The sequence below is a fragment of the Empidonax traillii genome, unplaced genomic scaffold (genome assembly GCF_003031625.1).
Source record: "Empidonax traillii isolate 1590-97213 ecotype Southwest subspecies unplaced genomic scaffold, ASM303162v1 scaffold43:size1863611, whole genome shotgun sequence".
NCBI classification, from domain to species: domain Eukaryota; kingdom Metazoa; phylum Chordata; class Aves; order Passeriformes; family Tyrannidae; genus Empidonax; species Empidonax traillii.
In genome coordinates this window covers 640,028-655,605 of record NW_020955236.1, presented here as the reverse complement: position 1 = coordinate 655,605, position 15,578 = coordinate 640,028, and the positions used below count along the sequence as shown (strand labels likewise).

Below are 15,578 nucleotides of genomic sequence, written 5' to 3'. Positions count from 1 at the left end.
TGCCCAGAGAAGCTGTGGCTGGCCATCAGTGGAAGTGTCCAAGGCCAGGTTGGGTTGGGGTTAGGGGCTTGGGGCAACCCGGGCTAGTGGGAGGTGTCCCTGCCCAGGGCAGGGGCGTTGGGACCGGACGATATTGAGGTCCCTTCCCAACCCCTTCCATTAATTGACTGTATGTAACGCACTTCACCCTTAACACGCAGTGACTGTACCGTGCTCTCTGGTTAACGCGTTTCTCCCGTCCATCCTCTCCCCACAGCAGCCACTCCCGGTGAGCGGCTCCCCACCCGGTGCCGGTACCCGAGTTCTCAGCCCGCGTTCTCCGCCCGTTCCCCGCCCCGGAAGCCGCTGCCGGGGCCGGGCCGGGCCGCTCCGCCCCGCCATGGCCGCCCCCGGGCGCCGCAGCTCTCCGGCCGCCGGCCCCGCCGAGCCCCGCTGAGCCCCCCGGGCCCCGCCGCGCCCTCCGCCATGGGCGCGCTGTTCCGCGGGGAGCCCATGTGCCTGGTGCAGCTCGACCTGCGCAGCGGCTCGGCCTACGAGTGCCTCAGCGAGGTGGGAGAGCGCGGCCTGGCCGAGTTCCGAGACGTGAGTACCGGGGGGCCCGGGGGGGGAGCCGAGCCGGGCCCCGGGGAAGCCGCCGGGAAGGTGCGGGGCTCCGGGACCGCTGCCCTTCCCGGCTTTCCCCGCCCCCGACACGCAGGTGGATGGCCGGTCCCGGGTCGCGTTCCGCTGGGTCTGTTCCCCTGGATCCCAGAGCCCTTAGGGTGGGAAGGGACCTCTGGAGCTCCGAGGCGGGGTCCACTGGAGCAGGTGACACAAGAACGGCTCCGAGGCGGGGTCCCCTGGAGCAGGTGACACACGAACGGCTCCAGGCGGGTGGGATGGGTGATGGGAAGCCAGTTTGGAGCCCGGGCCTCCCTGACGCTCCCTGCTTTGGGGTGGCCGCATCCCACCTAATCACCGAATTAGCTCAAACTCGGGAGTTACTTGCAGTAGGACCCTTTGGGAGACCCCCTGGGCCACGTGGAGCTGCAGTGCCTTCGGTGTGATTTTGTGTGCACAGCTTGGTGACGTGTCCACCCCACTGGAACGAACAGCTGCTCTGTGGGTTTGTTTCTTCAGCATCTCAGGCTCCTGCTTTGTCAAACACGTCTGTTCCTGGAGCAGCAATTCACCTTGCAGGGAACTGCCCGCCTGACTGCTGGGCTGGGCAATAATTAACCTTCTTGCTGCATCGTCTCGTCATAATTATATGATGTTTGCTTGCTGACTGAGACTTTGGAATTTCTTCTAAATGTGCATCAGAAATGCAGGTTGCAGAATCTTTGCAGGGAAGGCTGGGAGAACTCAACAGCTGGTTAGTAAATATGGCAGGGAGGAGGAGGCAGATCTGTAAGGATGATTATGTGAGTGTATGTTTAAAATTTTGATGCCATTCCAGTCACTTGACACACCATTCATTGTAGAAATAACACATTATTGGTTCTGATTTAAAAGCTGAATAAGTAGGCAGAGACATTGCACTCATGGTAGGGGGATGTACAAAAAATTCTTTTAAAGCTTAACATCTGACATGGATTAGGTGGAAATCCATCACAACAAATATGTTAGTAGGAAGGTTTGTTAATTTGAAGTCATTAAGCAATATTTTAAAACTGTAGAAATAAGATTTGGAATGGTTTCTCCAGGAGATCTCATTGATTTTTTTTTTTAATTTGAGTGCAACCAGCAAATGGCATGGATGATTCTGCTTTAATAAAACCAGTTCTGCCATTTGAAGACTTTCTAATCTGTTTAGGTTTTTGTACCTTCTTAGCTGAAAAGCACTTTAGAAAGAGGGAGCACCCAGAACACGTGCAAAGTGTCTCTAGGAAGTCACAGAACAGCTAGGAATTTTTAGGGATGTCGCTGTTTTCAATCTCTGATAAGAATTTTGTCCTTCTCCTGCAGCTTAACCCCAATGTAAGCGTATTTCAGAGAAAATACGTGAATGAAGTGAAGAAATGTGAAGAGATGGAAAGAATACTTGGTGAGCTTTATTTTCCTGTCTGATCTTTCTCAGCCGTGACTTTATTAAAGTTTACATTTCTGCAGTGGAACTCCAGTGAAGGTTTCAGCTACAGGTTATGTGGACTGACTGCTGCAGACTCATTGAATTTTCATATGTATTGAAAAATACCCATCCATACACTCATCTGTTGGGTCTTTATGTGGATTTTTAGAGCTGGAAATGACTTTCTTTGGTTTTGTGAGCTGTGAAATTCACTTACACTAAATATAGGTCGGGAGTTTTTTAGGCTCAGAGACGAAGCAGATTTGCTAATGTTTTGCTGATAAATAATTGAGATTACTTCAGTACTGATGGCTTAAAACTCTGCTAGGAAAATGGGACCTTCACTTTGGCTATTGCCTCGACTGTAAGATATTCCCTATTTTTTCATGTTGTTGATCCTCCAAGCACCCTCAGAAATACCAGTATCAGTAATTAGGTTATCAGTAATCGTGGGAGTTAATGAATAGAGGGTTTGCAGAGCGTTGCAGCCAAGCTGCAGATTTCCTCAGTGTATCCTGAGGGAAAGTTGCCACTGAAGGATTCCTTCTGTTGGGATCTCTCACCAGAGGCACGTGCTGGTCATGCCACACTGTGCCAGCAGCTATTTTGGCAATCATCTCCCTGCCCAGTGGGAGTTGCATGTGTGTCAAAGTTGCTTAAACCTCCTTCTTGGAGCACTTTTTATTCCAACCATGGGTCAATGAGCAGAATGGCCATTTCTGGCAGAAAATGATTATGTGATAAAAACTGATGTTGTGCAGCAGCAGGTTCTGGGAAATGTTAAAGCTTCTTACAAGGTACTTGCTGGTTGGGAAATTTCCATCACAGGCCTCTGGAGTTCACTCACTTGTGCAAACTTCCAAGGTGGGAATGTTGGATGTGTTTTCTCCCTTACTCTCTGTAAGTCCCTCTTTTCTTTGCAGGTTAATGTGTGGTTGCTAAAATGAATGAATGAGATAGCCAGGACCTGGTGCTGCAGATGATCAGCACCAGCAAGAACAGCTGAAGGTCAACTCTGCAGCGTTGTAGGAGTGTAAGGCAATGCAGTTTCCTTTCTGATTCTGTTTTATTCCTCACTCCAGGCTATTTAGTACAAGAAATTAAAAAGGCGGGGATTTCACTTCCCGAAGGAGATGTTGCTCCTCCTGCCCCCTTGCTGAAGCACATTTTAGAAATCCAGGTAACTTTTCCACTAAATTGTTGCCTAAGTATAGGCTATTGGAATTACTTAATTACTTGCTCTTTTATTAGCACTTCAATGTAGGGGTGTGGCAGTGGAGACAGAAGCATTGGCTTTCCTTTTTATCTGATTGTTTTCCTTCCTGCCAGGGTCACTTCAAAGCCTGCCAGGGAGGTTTTGGGATTAACACAAAATCCCTGGGAAGGGTCAAAGCCAAGTCCTGGGCTGTGCAGTCATCCTCTGGATTGGAGGGATTGGCATGTTTAGCTGTTCCAGACTAAATGTTGTGTTTAGATGTAACCCCTCACACTCCCTGTGACTCTTTGTGCATCCAGAATTTCCAGGTGTGAGGGAGTTTTATATGCCCAAAGCTCTGCAGGTGCCAGTGCTGGTTGCCCAGCAGAACATGGTGCTGGTTCCTCTGAATCCTTTCTCTTGTGTTTTGTTAGAAAAGAAGCTTGGGAAACACAGAGATAATTTTGAATAAAGTTCTGTTTTGCTGTAATTCTACTAAAGGAATAAATAGGTGTCTTCCACTCTGTGCTATCTGCAGTTCTAATTCTTCATCACCTAGACACAAATTGAGGGCAGAACAGACTTAACAGATGCCAGTGGAAGATCAAGTGTACTCAACACAAAGCACTCTCTGGCAGACTGAGGGATAAAACCTGTGGAGCTTTAGTTAATTAAGAAATCATGAAACTCCCATCATTGTAGCAAATAACAACGTGCTGAAAATGAATTCTGCTCTGTTTCCCAAAATCGTGTCACTGATTCTGTGTCTCTTTTTTCCCCCCCCTCTGTGTCTCAGGAGCAGCTGCAGAAGCTGGAGACAGAACTGAGGGAAGTCACCAAAAACAAAGAAAAACTGCGGAAGAACCTGCTGGAGCTGACAGAGTACAAGTACATGTTGAAGGTCACCCAGAGCATCGTCAGGAGAACATCTGAGGTGCCGCTGGGGGGTGTTTGCTGATGGCTGTGCGTTGTTGGGGTGTTTTGGGCTCACCTTGTCAGTGGTTCTGGTTCAGGGCATGACTCGGTGTTGGGTTTGCAGTCCTGGATGTTGTTGGTGATGGTTTGTGCCAGGCTGGGCTCGTGCACGGGGCAAGATGCAGCCCCGAGGCCAGGGGTGCTGGGGGATTCCTCTCTTTGTTGGGTGTTGCTGCTGGTGCCAGTTGAAAGTGAAAGTGTGATTGTGTTATTTTGATGCGTAAATTACGCCGAGAAATTTACGGTGTGATTTTGCAGCACTGCCTTCGGTTGGTAAGAGCAGGGCACTTGAGATCACAAGGTTGCCTGCATTGAACAGGAAAGGGGGGTTATATTTGTAATGAAACAATTTACTTAACTAGCTTTTCTTCTTTAGGATAATAATGGAATTAAAGTATTTTTTTTTTCCCTGAAAGCTACGACTCATCTTTCTTTTTCTGTTTGCCAGTATGAATCTCATTTACATGCAAACTATGAAGAATTTCCATCTGTGGAAAATGAGCCACTGGTGGATTACAACTGCATGCACAGGCTGAGTGCCAGGCTGGGGTAGGTACAGGGCAGGCCAGGTGTGTGTGACAGCACGTCCTGTCAGAACCTGCTGCTTCAAAAGTGCTCGAGGGGCTGCTGGCAAAAATGAGGTGTTCTCTTAAAAGATGCACTAAAAAGTAGTGTGACTGCAGTGACTTCAGCTGTGCCAAACAGTTCTAGACAAGGCAGGAGCCTGACCCCAGTGTACCTTTGTAACAAAACCGGGTTATTGGAAGGGATCAGTAGGACCAAAAAATCCTGTCTCAAAGCATCCATCCAACCAAGGATGTGTGTAAAGGAAAATCTCCCAATCAGTACTTCCTGGGACTGTTTGAACTCTTTTCCTGTGATAAACACACAGTGTTTTAATCACCTGGCAGTGCCAGTTGTAAATGGAACATGAACTGCGTTGGCTTTGAAGCGCTGGGTGGATGTTGCTGTCTGTGGCTTCGTTATGAGAGGGTGTATTGGAAGAAAAAAAATTAAGGACCTCACTATCACAGAAATAACCAGTTAGATACAATTCCAGCTGTGTGCTCAGGCCTGCAGTCTGTTTGTTTTCCAAATAGAAATTTTATATACCAGCTGGTATTTTCTGTACCAGGCCCTTCCTGCTCAGGGTGGTGTTCCTTGTCCAGACATTAAATTATTGTGACTGGGGGATCCTGAGGGATGATGTACCCTGAGTTTCTTGTGAATTTTATCTTATATTTCAATTTTTTCTTTTTTTTTTTTCCACAGATTCATATCTGGGTTAGTTCACAGAGCAAAAATTGAAGCATTTGAAAAAACCCTGTGGAGAGTGTGTAAAGGTTATCCCTTCCTTACCTATGCAGAGCTGGATGAGGCTCTGGAAGATCCAGACACAGTGAGTAAACATTGTAATTATCAGTTTATTTTGTTTGCATTTTTCCTATGATTTGGGAGAATTTCTGCTCAGCTCTGCCTGCAGTGAAGGGAAATGATTTCCCAGTGCTCTAGGGGGAAAAACTATTTAAAAGAATTAGAACTTGTAAGACTTGTAAATTGGAGGTGTCGATGCCAACGTGACTGTAGGAGTAGCCATGAATTTACCACAGCTCAGCTTGGGGAGTGCAGAACTTTGCTGTGGGATGGTGGTGACTTCATGATTGGCCACCTTGATCAAAATACGTGGCATAAATGGCTGCTTGGATATTTATTAACCAGGCCTGTACAGTGCATTGCATTTTAATAGCCATTTTCCTTCTTCATCCAGTAGGTAAAGATTCAAGTACAGGAAGGTTTTTCTCTGAACTTATAAAATTCATCTTTTATAATAAATCAAGTCTGGCAGCCTAATCCGTCTCTTTTTTTTTTTTTTTTTGCTTTGATTCTATTTTGTTACCTTTGTTACTCAGAATTCTGAGATGGTAAAATAAAATCTCTCTTTTATTTTCACTGAAAAATTTTTCCTGGTTTTCTCCAACATACAAAAAACGCCCTCTAAAAACCAGAGAGGTACTGACACACTTGAATTTTATCATTTCATCTTCACTGAAAAGGATGCAAGATCAGTGCTACTAACACAGATTTTCCTGATTATTCAGCTTTCTTATTTTGCTCTAATTATATCACAGTGGAGTTGCTGGTTGATACAAACTTCATTAACTTCCCTTTTTCTGGTTTCATCAGGGTGAAACCACAAGGTGGGTTGCTTTCTTAGTGTCCTACTGGGGTGAACAGCTTGGCCAGAAAGTAAAGAAGATTTGTGACTGGTAAGAAGTAAAACTAATAAATCATATAAAAATATGATTTCTTTACACCTGGGTTATTTTCCAGCTGGTTTTTCCCCCTGCACCCCTTTGTTGTAAGTGCTGATATTTAGACAAGGTTTTGAAAGTTGAATTTGTACAGGCAAAACACGACTCCATCAGTCCAATCTGTTCCGTGGTTATTAAGTGGTGTGTTGCAGATTTGACTGTGGCAGGTGGGAGGGTGATTTGTTTGGGCTTAGCTGGTTAATTAACACAAAGCTCTGTGTTCTGTAGCTATCACTGCCACGTGTATCCCTACCCAAACAACACCGAGGAGCGCCGGGCGGTTGTGGAAGGACTCAACGTTCGCATTCAGGATCTTACAACTGTGAGTAAAGAGCAGGTTCCCTTCTGCTGCAGTTGTGGCACCACAGGAAATCATTTGATAAATCACAGCATTAATAGATATTTCTAAATGACATTCAGCTTTGGAGCTCAGTGTGACAGTAAATCACGGCCCTGGCCTTGTGTTGTGTGTCTGTTAAACCTCAGGGCACTTGGCAATGCCTGCTGTTTTCAGCAGAGGTTTGCTTGCCCTCCTGAAAACACTGGACACTTCAATGTGCTCTTGTTGTGGTCAACACAACCACTGTCACATTTTCAGTGAGCTCTTTATGTTTTTTATTTGGACAAAGGTGCTGAATAAAACCGAGGAATATTTACACCAGGTCTTGTGTAAAGCGTCAGAATCCATCTACACCTGGGTTATCCAGGTGAAGAAGATGAAAGCCATTTACCACGTACTCAACCTGTGCAGTTTTGATGTCACAAAGAAGTGTTTGATTGCCGAGGTTTGGTGTCCAGTGGCTGATCTGCAGAGTCTGCGCCAGGCGCTGGAGGAGGGTTCAGTAAGTCAGCTGAGTGCTCCCTGATGTGTAAACTTTGGTCTTAACTGACTCTACAGATAAGGAAAGAATTGTTAAAAATAGACTGAAAATAGGCACAGGCAGATCTGGGTCTCTATCAACTTATATAAACCAGTTTTTTTGTAAGCAGAGCCTTTATTGAGTGTTGTGTGTGGTGAGTTTTTTTTTTTTGTTGAATAACTTCTGTGTTGTCCCTGAGCCCAGCTGGGCTCACAGGGCTCATTGCCCTCTCAGAGAAGGTGTTGGTTTTTGTTTTATAAGTGAGAATTTCTAATAACAAATCTTTGTTTTATAGTATTGACTGCTGAGCCTCATCTGATATTTCAGAGAAGAAAGGATTAGACACTGTACATAATCAGTGTTTCTAGAGAAGGCACAAACATTAAACTTTAGGCTCAGTTCAGTGGTAATTCAGGATCAGTGAAACAACTTCTAGAGCAAAGGTTTTCAGTTTGCCTGGATTAACAGAACTCTTGCATAAATTTATCTTCTGTCTCTAATTAGAGGAAGAGTGGAGCTACAATTCCCTCATGCATGGAGACCATCAGGACAACACAACCTCCTCCCACTTTGATCCGTACCAATAAATTCACCTCAGGGTTCCAGAACATTGTCGATGCTTACGGAGTTGGAAGCTATGGGGAAGTTAATCCAGGTTGGTCCTTCTGAAAGCTGAGATGGGGGCTGTGCTGTCATTGCTGTTTGCCTCAATACCTTGCTGAATTGGACACCAGTGAAGGCAAAGTGGTGAAAACCCCACTGCTTGTTCTGAAATTTCAGCAGCCCATCAGAAGTACAAATGATGCACCAAGCAGGAAGATGGGATATGATTTTGCTGAGTTATTTTAGCATTAAAGGTGCTGATAACAGCTGTAGAATATCTCTTTATATTTTTTACTTCAGGCAAGATAAGATATTTAGGGGAAACAAAACTTTTGTGATGGTTATTGATCTCACTGAAGCGTGGAGCTCATCACTTGAAAAATTCAGCTTGTTGAACAGCTCATTTTAATATTCTTGCAGCTTTGCTGACTGTGTCGTGCTGTACAGGGGAGTAGACATTGTAACACAGACCTGGAACACCCCCCAAGGAAGAACTGTTTGGCTGTGCTTTATTTCCTGGGCTCACATTGTTACCCTCAGAATTGTCACTGTGAAGGGACACACAATAAACAAGCTTTAAACCGATCCAAATTTACAGTGTGGGGAAAATGTCTCTTAGTTGGGGGTGAAATGTCCTTCAAACTTAAAGCTAAAAACATTGAGAGACTGAAGTGCTGGAATTGCTTGGGCACAGTGAGAACACCCTGAATGTGCTGGGGCTGAGCTGTGCTGTGTTCTTGCAGCTCTCTACACCATCATCACCTTCCCCTTCTTCTTTGCTGTGATGTTTGGAGACTTCGGGCACGGGCTGCTCATGTTCCTGTTTGCACTGCTGACCATCCTGTATGAAAACCACCCCAGGTTGAAAAGATCCCAAGATGAGGTAAAAGGAATTACAAGTTGTTTCCTTCCCATCCAGCCAGATCAGTTAAATAATCACTATGTTCACTTGAATAGTTTCTGAGAAGTGTTATTTATTGCACATGTATTAGACATTTTTTTTCCTTTGTTTCAGTATTTTCTGGGTTTAAAGTCCCTTGAGATTAATGTGATATCTTAAACCAGTCACTCTTTTTGAAAGAGCAGAAACAATTGAGTTGTAGTGAAAGACTGACAAAAATGAGTTAATACTTTGGGGCTTGTCTTTTCTTCTGCCAGGGCTGCTCAGTGGTGTGAGTATTTACAGAGTGTGGTCGTGGTGGCAACCTGAGGAGAAAATGATTTTTCAAATTCCACCTTTTATTGTTTCTAAAAAGAGCTGCAGTTTGAAATCTGCTAAACTTTATTTTAGCTCATTTTTTAATCCTATGGTGTTGGAATGCAGGAACACCTGCATCTCTCATTAGAATTGTATTTAATTAAGAATGGCTGCAAATGTAGAACTTGTTGTAAAGTAGTCTCAGGAAGGAAATGGCTATAAAGGACTATTTGTGTAATGATGCCAATGAGAAAAGTCTCAGTGTGCGTCATGAGAGCTCTTGTTCCTCAGTGACTGTTCAGAAAACGGTTTAGATTTTGCAAATCTTTGTGTCCAAAAATGTCCAGGTAACCATTGCTAATAGAGCAGATGACATGCTCTGTTGTTTCTTCTTTCCAATCCTTACAGATAATGAAAATGTTGTTTGAAGGCCGATACGTGATCTTGTTGATGGGTCTGTTTTCTATATACACTGGATTGATTTACAATGACTGTTTCTCCAAGTCCATCAACATATTTGGGTCTGGCTGGAATGTTTCAGCAATGTTTGAGCAGAAGGTTTGGCGGTGAGTGGCCTGTTTGCTGCACCATTAAACCAGAGCTGGAGTTCCTGCAGCAGTTTAACCCTCTTTTAACTCTTCTCGGGGTTTGTCCCAATACATTTTCCAGGATTGTCTCTCTCTATATATCAGATTTTTGGAGGAATAGAAAACACAGGGCTTATTCTGAAGGAATTTGTCCTAGCTCATGCTTCTGGAATGAATAGCTGAGCAGCATTTACTGTAAAAAAAATTAACAGTTAATGAAGTAAATACCTGGCACAGCTTTTCTTGATATTAGAAAAAAGGTTACGTGAATTGCCAAACCTCCTTTTTCCCAGCGGGATGAGCTCGTTGATTTGAGTTTTCATGGCCCTGTGGTATTTCAGGAGTTCACAAATTGCATCTTGTGTTGCCTCAGAAACAGGAAGTGGTTTAAAGTAGTTGAGTCAAGACCTGTGACTTTGGTTAAAAAGAGAGCAGGTTCTCTGTGCTGTGTTAATGAGAACATATATGAAGGTAGAGTGGAAATTTCCCTTGCAAAAGGTAGCAATTCTTCCTTGAGTGTTTATTAGGCAGTTTAAAAAAAGGAAACTCACTAAAAGCAAACTGTGAATTTTTAAAATGGAACTTTCAGTTCTGGGGGAATGAGGAATAAAATCCCTAAACTTTCCTTTCACAGGCAGGCAGTGCAAACTGAGCCCAGACTGGGAGTTTCCAGTTGGGTTTTTTGGTATTGTTTGTATTGGCCACGACTTTTGTGCTTAGAAATCCTTTGATTCTTTGGAAGTGGGACAGTGGGGCAGGGGAGGGAAAGCAGGAGCAGTGTCCTGCAGAACTGGAAGTGTGTATTGTCCCTGTGATTGAACAGTGTCACATCTGAGTGTGTGTATTTTGTTTTTTTCTCTTCAGCCTTGAGGATCTGAAATCCAATAAATTTTTAGCACTGGATCCAAATGTTTCTGGTGTGTACAATGGAGCTTATCCCTTTGGAATTGATCCGGTTAGTTTTATTCTGTTTAATTATCCATTCGTGGGGATCAGTCATTTGGGCATTAGATTTTGGTATGTGTATCAGGAAGATAAATCTTAACTATGAAAAAACACATTTCTGTTTGCATTCTCCATTCAAGAAATTCTTTTCTCTTGACAAACCAAAAGTTTAACTATTTTCACAACACTCACATTTCAGTTGTGATCCCATTTGAGGTAAAATTCTGGTCTCCAGTAAAGAAAAGATACTGGTTTATTCTTTCTGCCGTGCTGTTCTTTAATGCTCATTTTGTGGTTTCTTGTTCAGATCTGGAACTTGGCAAGCAACCGCCTCACTTTTCTAAATTCCTTCAAAATGAAAATGTCAGTGATTTTTGGAGTGGCTCACATGACTTTTGGAGTTGTACTGGGGCTGTTCAACCACTTGTAAGTACAAGAAGTTAATGTTAACATTTTTTGCCAAATCTTCAATTATAAAAGTTAATCTGGTAAGAGAAACTGGAATTAGTGTTTGAAAACGGGATAATAGTAATGGTGAAAACTGTTCTTAAAAAAGGACACTAACAGAGAGGTCTTCCTTCATGTAAATGAGATGATGAATCAGTGTTAGCCAAAAAAATCTGAATACATCAATTAATACAAGACTTTATTTCACTAGTTGGTAACTGAAGGTACATGCCTCTTGTGGGCCTAATTTCCACTGAAATACCTGATCAAAATTTCACTGAAGAAGAAGAAATCAGTTCTGGATTATGATGTCAGTCCTGCTGTTTAGAAGTGCTGGGTGGTGCTTTGTTTATTGAAATCATATTTGGGCCATGTTGATATTCCTTTTTAACACTTTTATTTCTCCCTCCCTCCCCCTTTTTTATCTTTTAGGCATTTCAAGAAGACCTATAACATTTACTTGGTGTTTATTCCCGAGCTGTTATTCATGATGTGCATCTTTGGCTACCTTGTGTTTATGATCTTCTTTAAATGGTTGGCTTACTCTGCCGAGGACTCCACGGCTGCTCCCAGCATTCTGATTGAATTCATCAACATGTTCCTGTTCCCTGGGGGTGGTGGTGAAACAAAGGGCCTCTACCCTGGCCAGGTGAGTGATGTCCTTACACACTTCTCACCTCCCGTGTTCCCGGTGCAGGTAACGCTTTAAAGGAAAATGGGATGGCTTTTCCTGCTTCACATTTTGTGTTCTAATCTATTTTTTTTTTTCCTCCTCAAACAGGCTCCTCTGCAGAGGTTTTTACTTAGTGTTGCTTTTCTTTGTGTTCCTGTTATGCTTCTTGGGAAGCCACTGTATTTATATTGGTTGCACAGTGGAGGTCGAGGCATCAGGATGTGCAGGGTAAGTCCTGGAAGGCTCCTGTGTGTTGGGTCCGTGCAGATGAGTTTTGATGGTGATTTATTGCTCAGAGTCGTGTCCTCACTGGATATTTCAGAGAATGGTTTGGGTTGGAAGGGAGCTTAAAGACCCTGCCATGGGCAGGGACACCTTCCACAATAGGCCCAGGTTGCTCCAAGCCCCGTCCACCCTGGCCTTGGACACTTCCAGGGATGGAGCAGCCACAGCTTCTCTGGGCAACCTGTGCCAGGGCCTGCCCACCCTCCCAACCAAGAATTTCTTCTGTACTCCTAAACCTGCATTTCCCCTCTGAGTTTGAACCCTTACTCCTTGTCCTATCATTGCAGTTTCTGCTCAACTCAGAAAGCTTTTGACCAAAACACAGTACCAGTCCTTTGTTCCTCTAAATCTTTTTGCCTTGAGGTAAATGTTGAAAGTGTCCTGGCAGCCTGCTTGAAGACACAATAATTTCCATTTTGCAGAGTGGCTACAGGCCCATCCGAAAGGAAAGTGAAGAGGAGCTTTCTCTGCTGTCGTGCCCTGATGTGGAGGAAGGCAACAGCCACGCAGACAGCGGGCCCAGAGAGGGGGAGGCAGAGGAGGTGATGCTTTTACTTCATCTCCAGTTTGTATGTCCTTAAAAGCAAAGTAGGAGTGGGAAATCAGTAAGTTAATCTGTACTCTGCATGCCTGGGAGTCTGGATGAAAATCAGCTGAGCCTTTACGGAGGCATCGAATCCTGAATCCAGTTTGCTTGTATTTATTTATTGCTGTTATAGCTTTATTTCTTGGTCTTTTAAAGACTGCTGCAGTAAAGCACAGCCCATCTGGAGCAGAGAACAGGAAAAGGGCTTTATTGGCAAATAAGCCTCTGCTTTTAAGATATTTTCAATTAAGATATTTTTCAATTTTTCCGAAATTGAATAGTGGGGTAAAAATCCTGGTTTATCTCTGGTTTGATGGGTTCTTAAGGGAAGGTGATGTCTGCCCAGCTTCCTGTTAGTTAATCTTGGGGTTTCATCTGGACAAAAGTCTTTTTATGTCTGCAAATTACATCTTGTGATGAGGATTATTGCTGCTGGGGGTTGGGAGGCATGGGCAGCATTCCTAGTCCCCACCTCCTGCTGCTGTTTTAGTTTTGGGCAGATTTTTAAAGGTCTTGGCAGATTCCACTGATTTCTTGTGAGTTGAAAGGAAAAAAAACCTGCTTTTTGTTCACTCATGCTGTGCTGTGTTGTTTAAACTGATAACAAATGTGTTTTTCTCTTGTAGCTGAATTTTGCAGATGTTTTTATGAATCAGGTGATTCACACCATTGAGTACTGTCTGGGCTGTATTTCTAACACAGCCTCCTACCTGAGACTCTGGGCATTAAGTCTTGCTCATGCACGTAAGTGGAGGTGGTTTTTTTGATGTTTTGGTGTGTTTTTTCCCCACATTTGTCTTTATTTTTAATGCTGGTTAGAGAGGGAGGCTGCCCTGTTCCAGTCATACTAAGATGAAATTATCTTTTTCTTAATTAAAAAAAAAAAATTCCCTATTTAATCATCTTCTATGGAAGCCCCCAAACTAAAGTTGTAACTTCATGTAAAAATATTGTGATTTTGACATCATTGATTTTGAACCCTTTGAAGATGTGAAGGGTTTGGGGGCAGCTGAGTGGAGTGGGGGAGCTCGTGGGGTTCCCGTGCTCATGGGTGATGTGACACTGGGTAAACTGGAACGGCTCTCTGCTCGGTGTCAGCATTGACGATGGGAACATTTTGGTTTCCCCCAGAGTTATCTGAGGTTCTGTGGCAGATGGTGATGAGGGTGGGGCTCCGTGTGGACACCACGTACGGGGTGGTGCTGCTGCTCCCTGTCCTGGCCTTCTTTGCCGTGCTGACGGTTTTTATCCTCTTGATCATGGAGGGCCTTTCTGCTTTCCTCCATGCCATACGACTTCACTGGTAAGTTCTTTTTTTCTCCTTTAGCATATACTGCCTTGTTGAAGAGGAATTTTTATGCCAAAATATCAGGTGCCTTATTAAAAAAGTGTAAAATGCAACTCGTGCTGCTCTAATAGATGTATTTAATCATATTAAATAGATTATCCTATTAAATAGATTTAATCATATTAAATAGATTTATTTAATCATATTAAATAAATGTTGGATGTGATTGTTCCTCTGGAATATTTTCAGTAAATTCTGATACATTGGCTTATGGGGCATATTAACCTCAACCACATTCAGAGTTGATTTTGGTGCAAACTATAAGTACCTTTAATTTATAGTAATGCAGCTTTTCATAATATAGAATATTAGTAACATGGATAAGTATTTTTCATTTCAGCCTGGTTATCACACTGTATGGTTACAGTCTGTTTAATTTATTTGGTTTAACAGAATATTTATATTAGTGAGTGGGGCTGCCAACCCTTAAGTATTTTAATCCTTTCTCAGTCTTAATATCACAAGCTCCGAACTTTGGAGTGGATTCAGAGCAGGTTTAGTTTGAAACCTGAGGAAATTTGCAGTTCAAGGAAAGGCACAGAGTGTATAAACATGAGGCAGAGCTGTTGCATGACAGCATTGTCCTCATGGTAACGTATGTTTGCAAAGCAATTAACTGCAACCCACTCCAAACCAAATTAGCGAGCCAGAAGTAAGAAATGAGCCATTACAGCACAATCCAGTGGGTTTGGGTCTCCTGAGAAACGTGGAATTAGCCTGGAATTGCAACGGGGAGATGAAATAGCTGCACAGGGAAGGGAGAGGATTAGGGATGGTTTTGTTCAGTCTCTTTTGTGTTGCACAGCTCTGTCCCTTGACAGCTGATTCTTTTGGATTCCTGTACCGATCCTGGTTTTTTTTGTCTCGTTTCAGGGTGGAATTTCAGAACAAATTCTACTCCGGTGCAGGATACAAGTTTACGCCTTTCTCTTTTAAGCACATTTCTTTACATTTTAATAAAGATGATGTATGATAGTTTGGCTGCTGTCAGCAGAGATGTTTGGAATTGTCTGCAAATAACTGTGTGATTGGATCTTGCCTATGAATGGTTTGTTCTGGAAGAAAGTGGTTTTCACTGATTGCCTTATAATGCAGCCAAATAGTACTGTAAAATATACCTCCCATAGAAAGACATCGCAGATCTGGAGCATCTTGTAAAGTATATGGACATAAAGTGTACATTTTTCTTGATAAACTAATGTAAATTAATTTTATTCTTTAAAAAAAGAGAAAGTTGTTACTGCTTGTCCTAAAACCTGAGTAGGCTTTTTTTTTTTTTTTTTTGGGGGGGGGGGGCTGTTTATTTTCTTGAATGGTTGGTTTTAAGTTATCTGAAAGATAAGCATTTGTTACATACTTAACCAAGCTGCATCTTGTGCACTTTGGGAACAATTCAACAATGAAACAGAAGCAAGGTATGTTTTCAGTATGTATTCCAGTATTATTATGAAGTGTAAATTTATACACAGCAATGCAACGTGCTCTTTCTTGGCCATATTTAAAATTGCACTGGA

The 15,578-nt window shown here is 43.1% G+C and overlaps 1 protein-coding gene across 1 annotated transcript; it reads left to right on the top strand.

Moving 5' to 3' along the window:
• The first annotated feature begins 429 nt into the window (after window positions 1-429).
• On the top strand, window positions 430-15,319 carry ATP6V0A2 (ATPase H+ transporting V0 subunit a2). The gene is made up of 20 exons (XM_027878527.1): window positions 430-582; window positions 1,948-2,026; window positions 3,133-3,230; window positions 4,042-4,179; window positions 4,669-4,769; window positions 5,493-5,619; window positions 6,405-6,487; window positions 6,761-6,854; window positions 7,162-7,374; window positions 7,897-8,047; window positions 8,739-8,878; window positions 9,602-9,759; window positions 10,645-10,735; window positions 11,033-11,151; window positions 11,605-11,821; window positions 11,954-12,073; window positions 12,553-12,672; window positions 13,343-13,460; window positions 13,848-14,019; window positions 14,938-15,319. Exons 1-20 carry the CDS (start codon window positions 466-468, stop codon window positions 15,035-15,037), a joined length of 2,556 nt encoding a protein of 851 aa, XP_027734328.1. The 5' UTR covers window positions 430-465; the 3' UTR covers window positions 15,038-15,319.
• The last annotated feature ends 259 nt before the right edge of the window (window positions 15,320-15,578 follow it).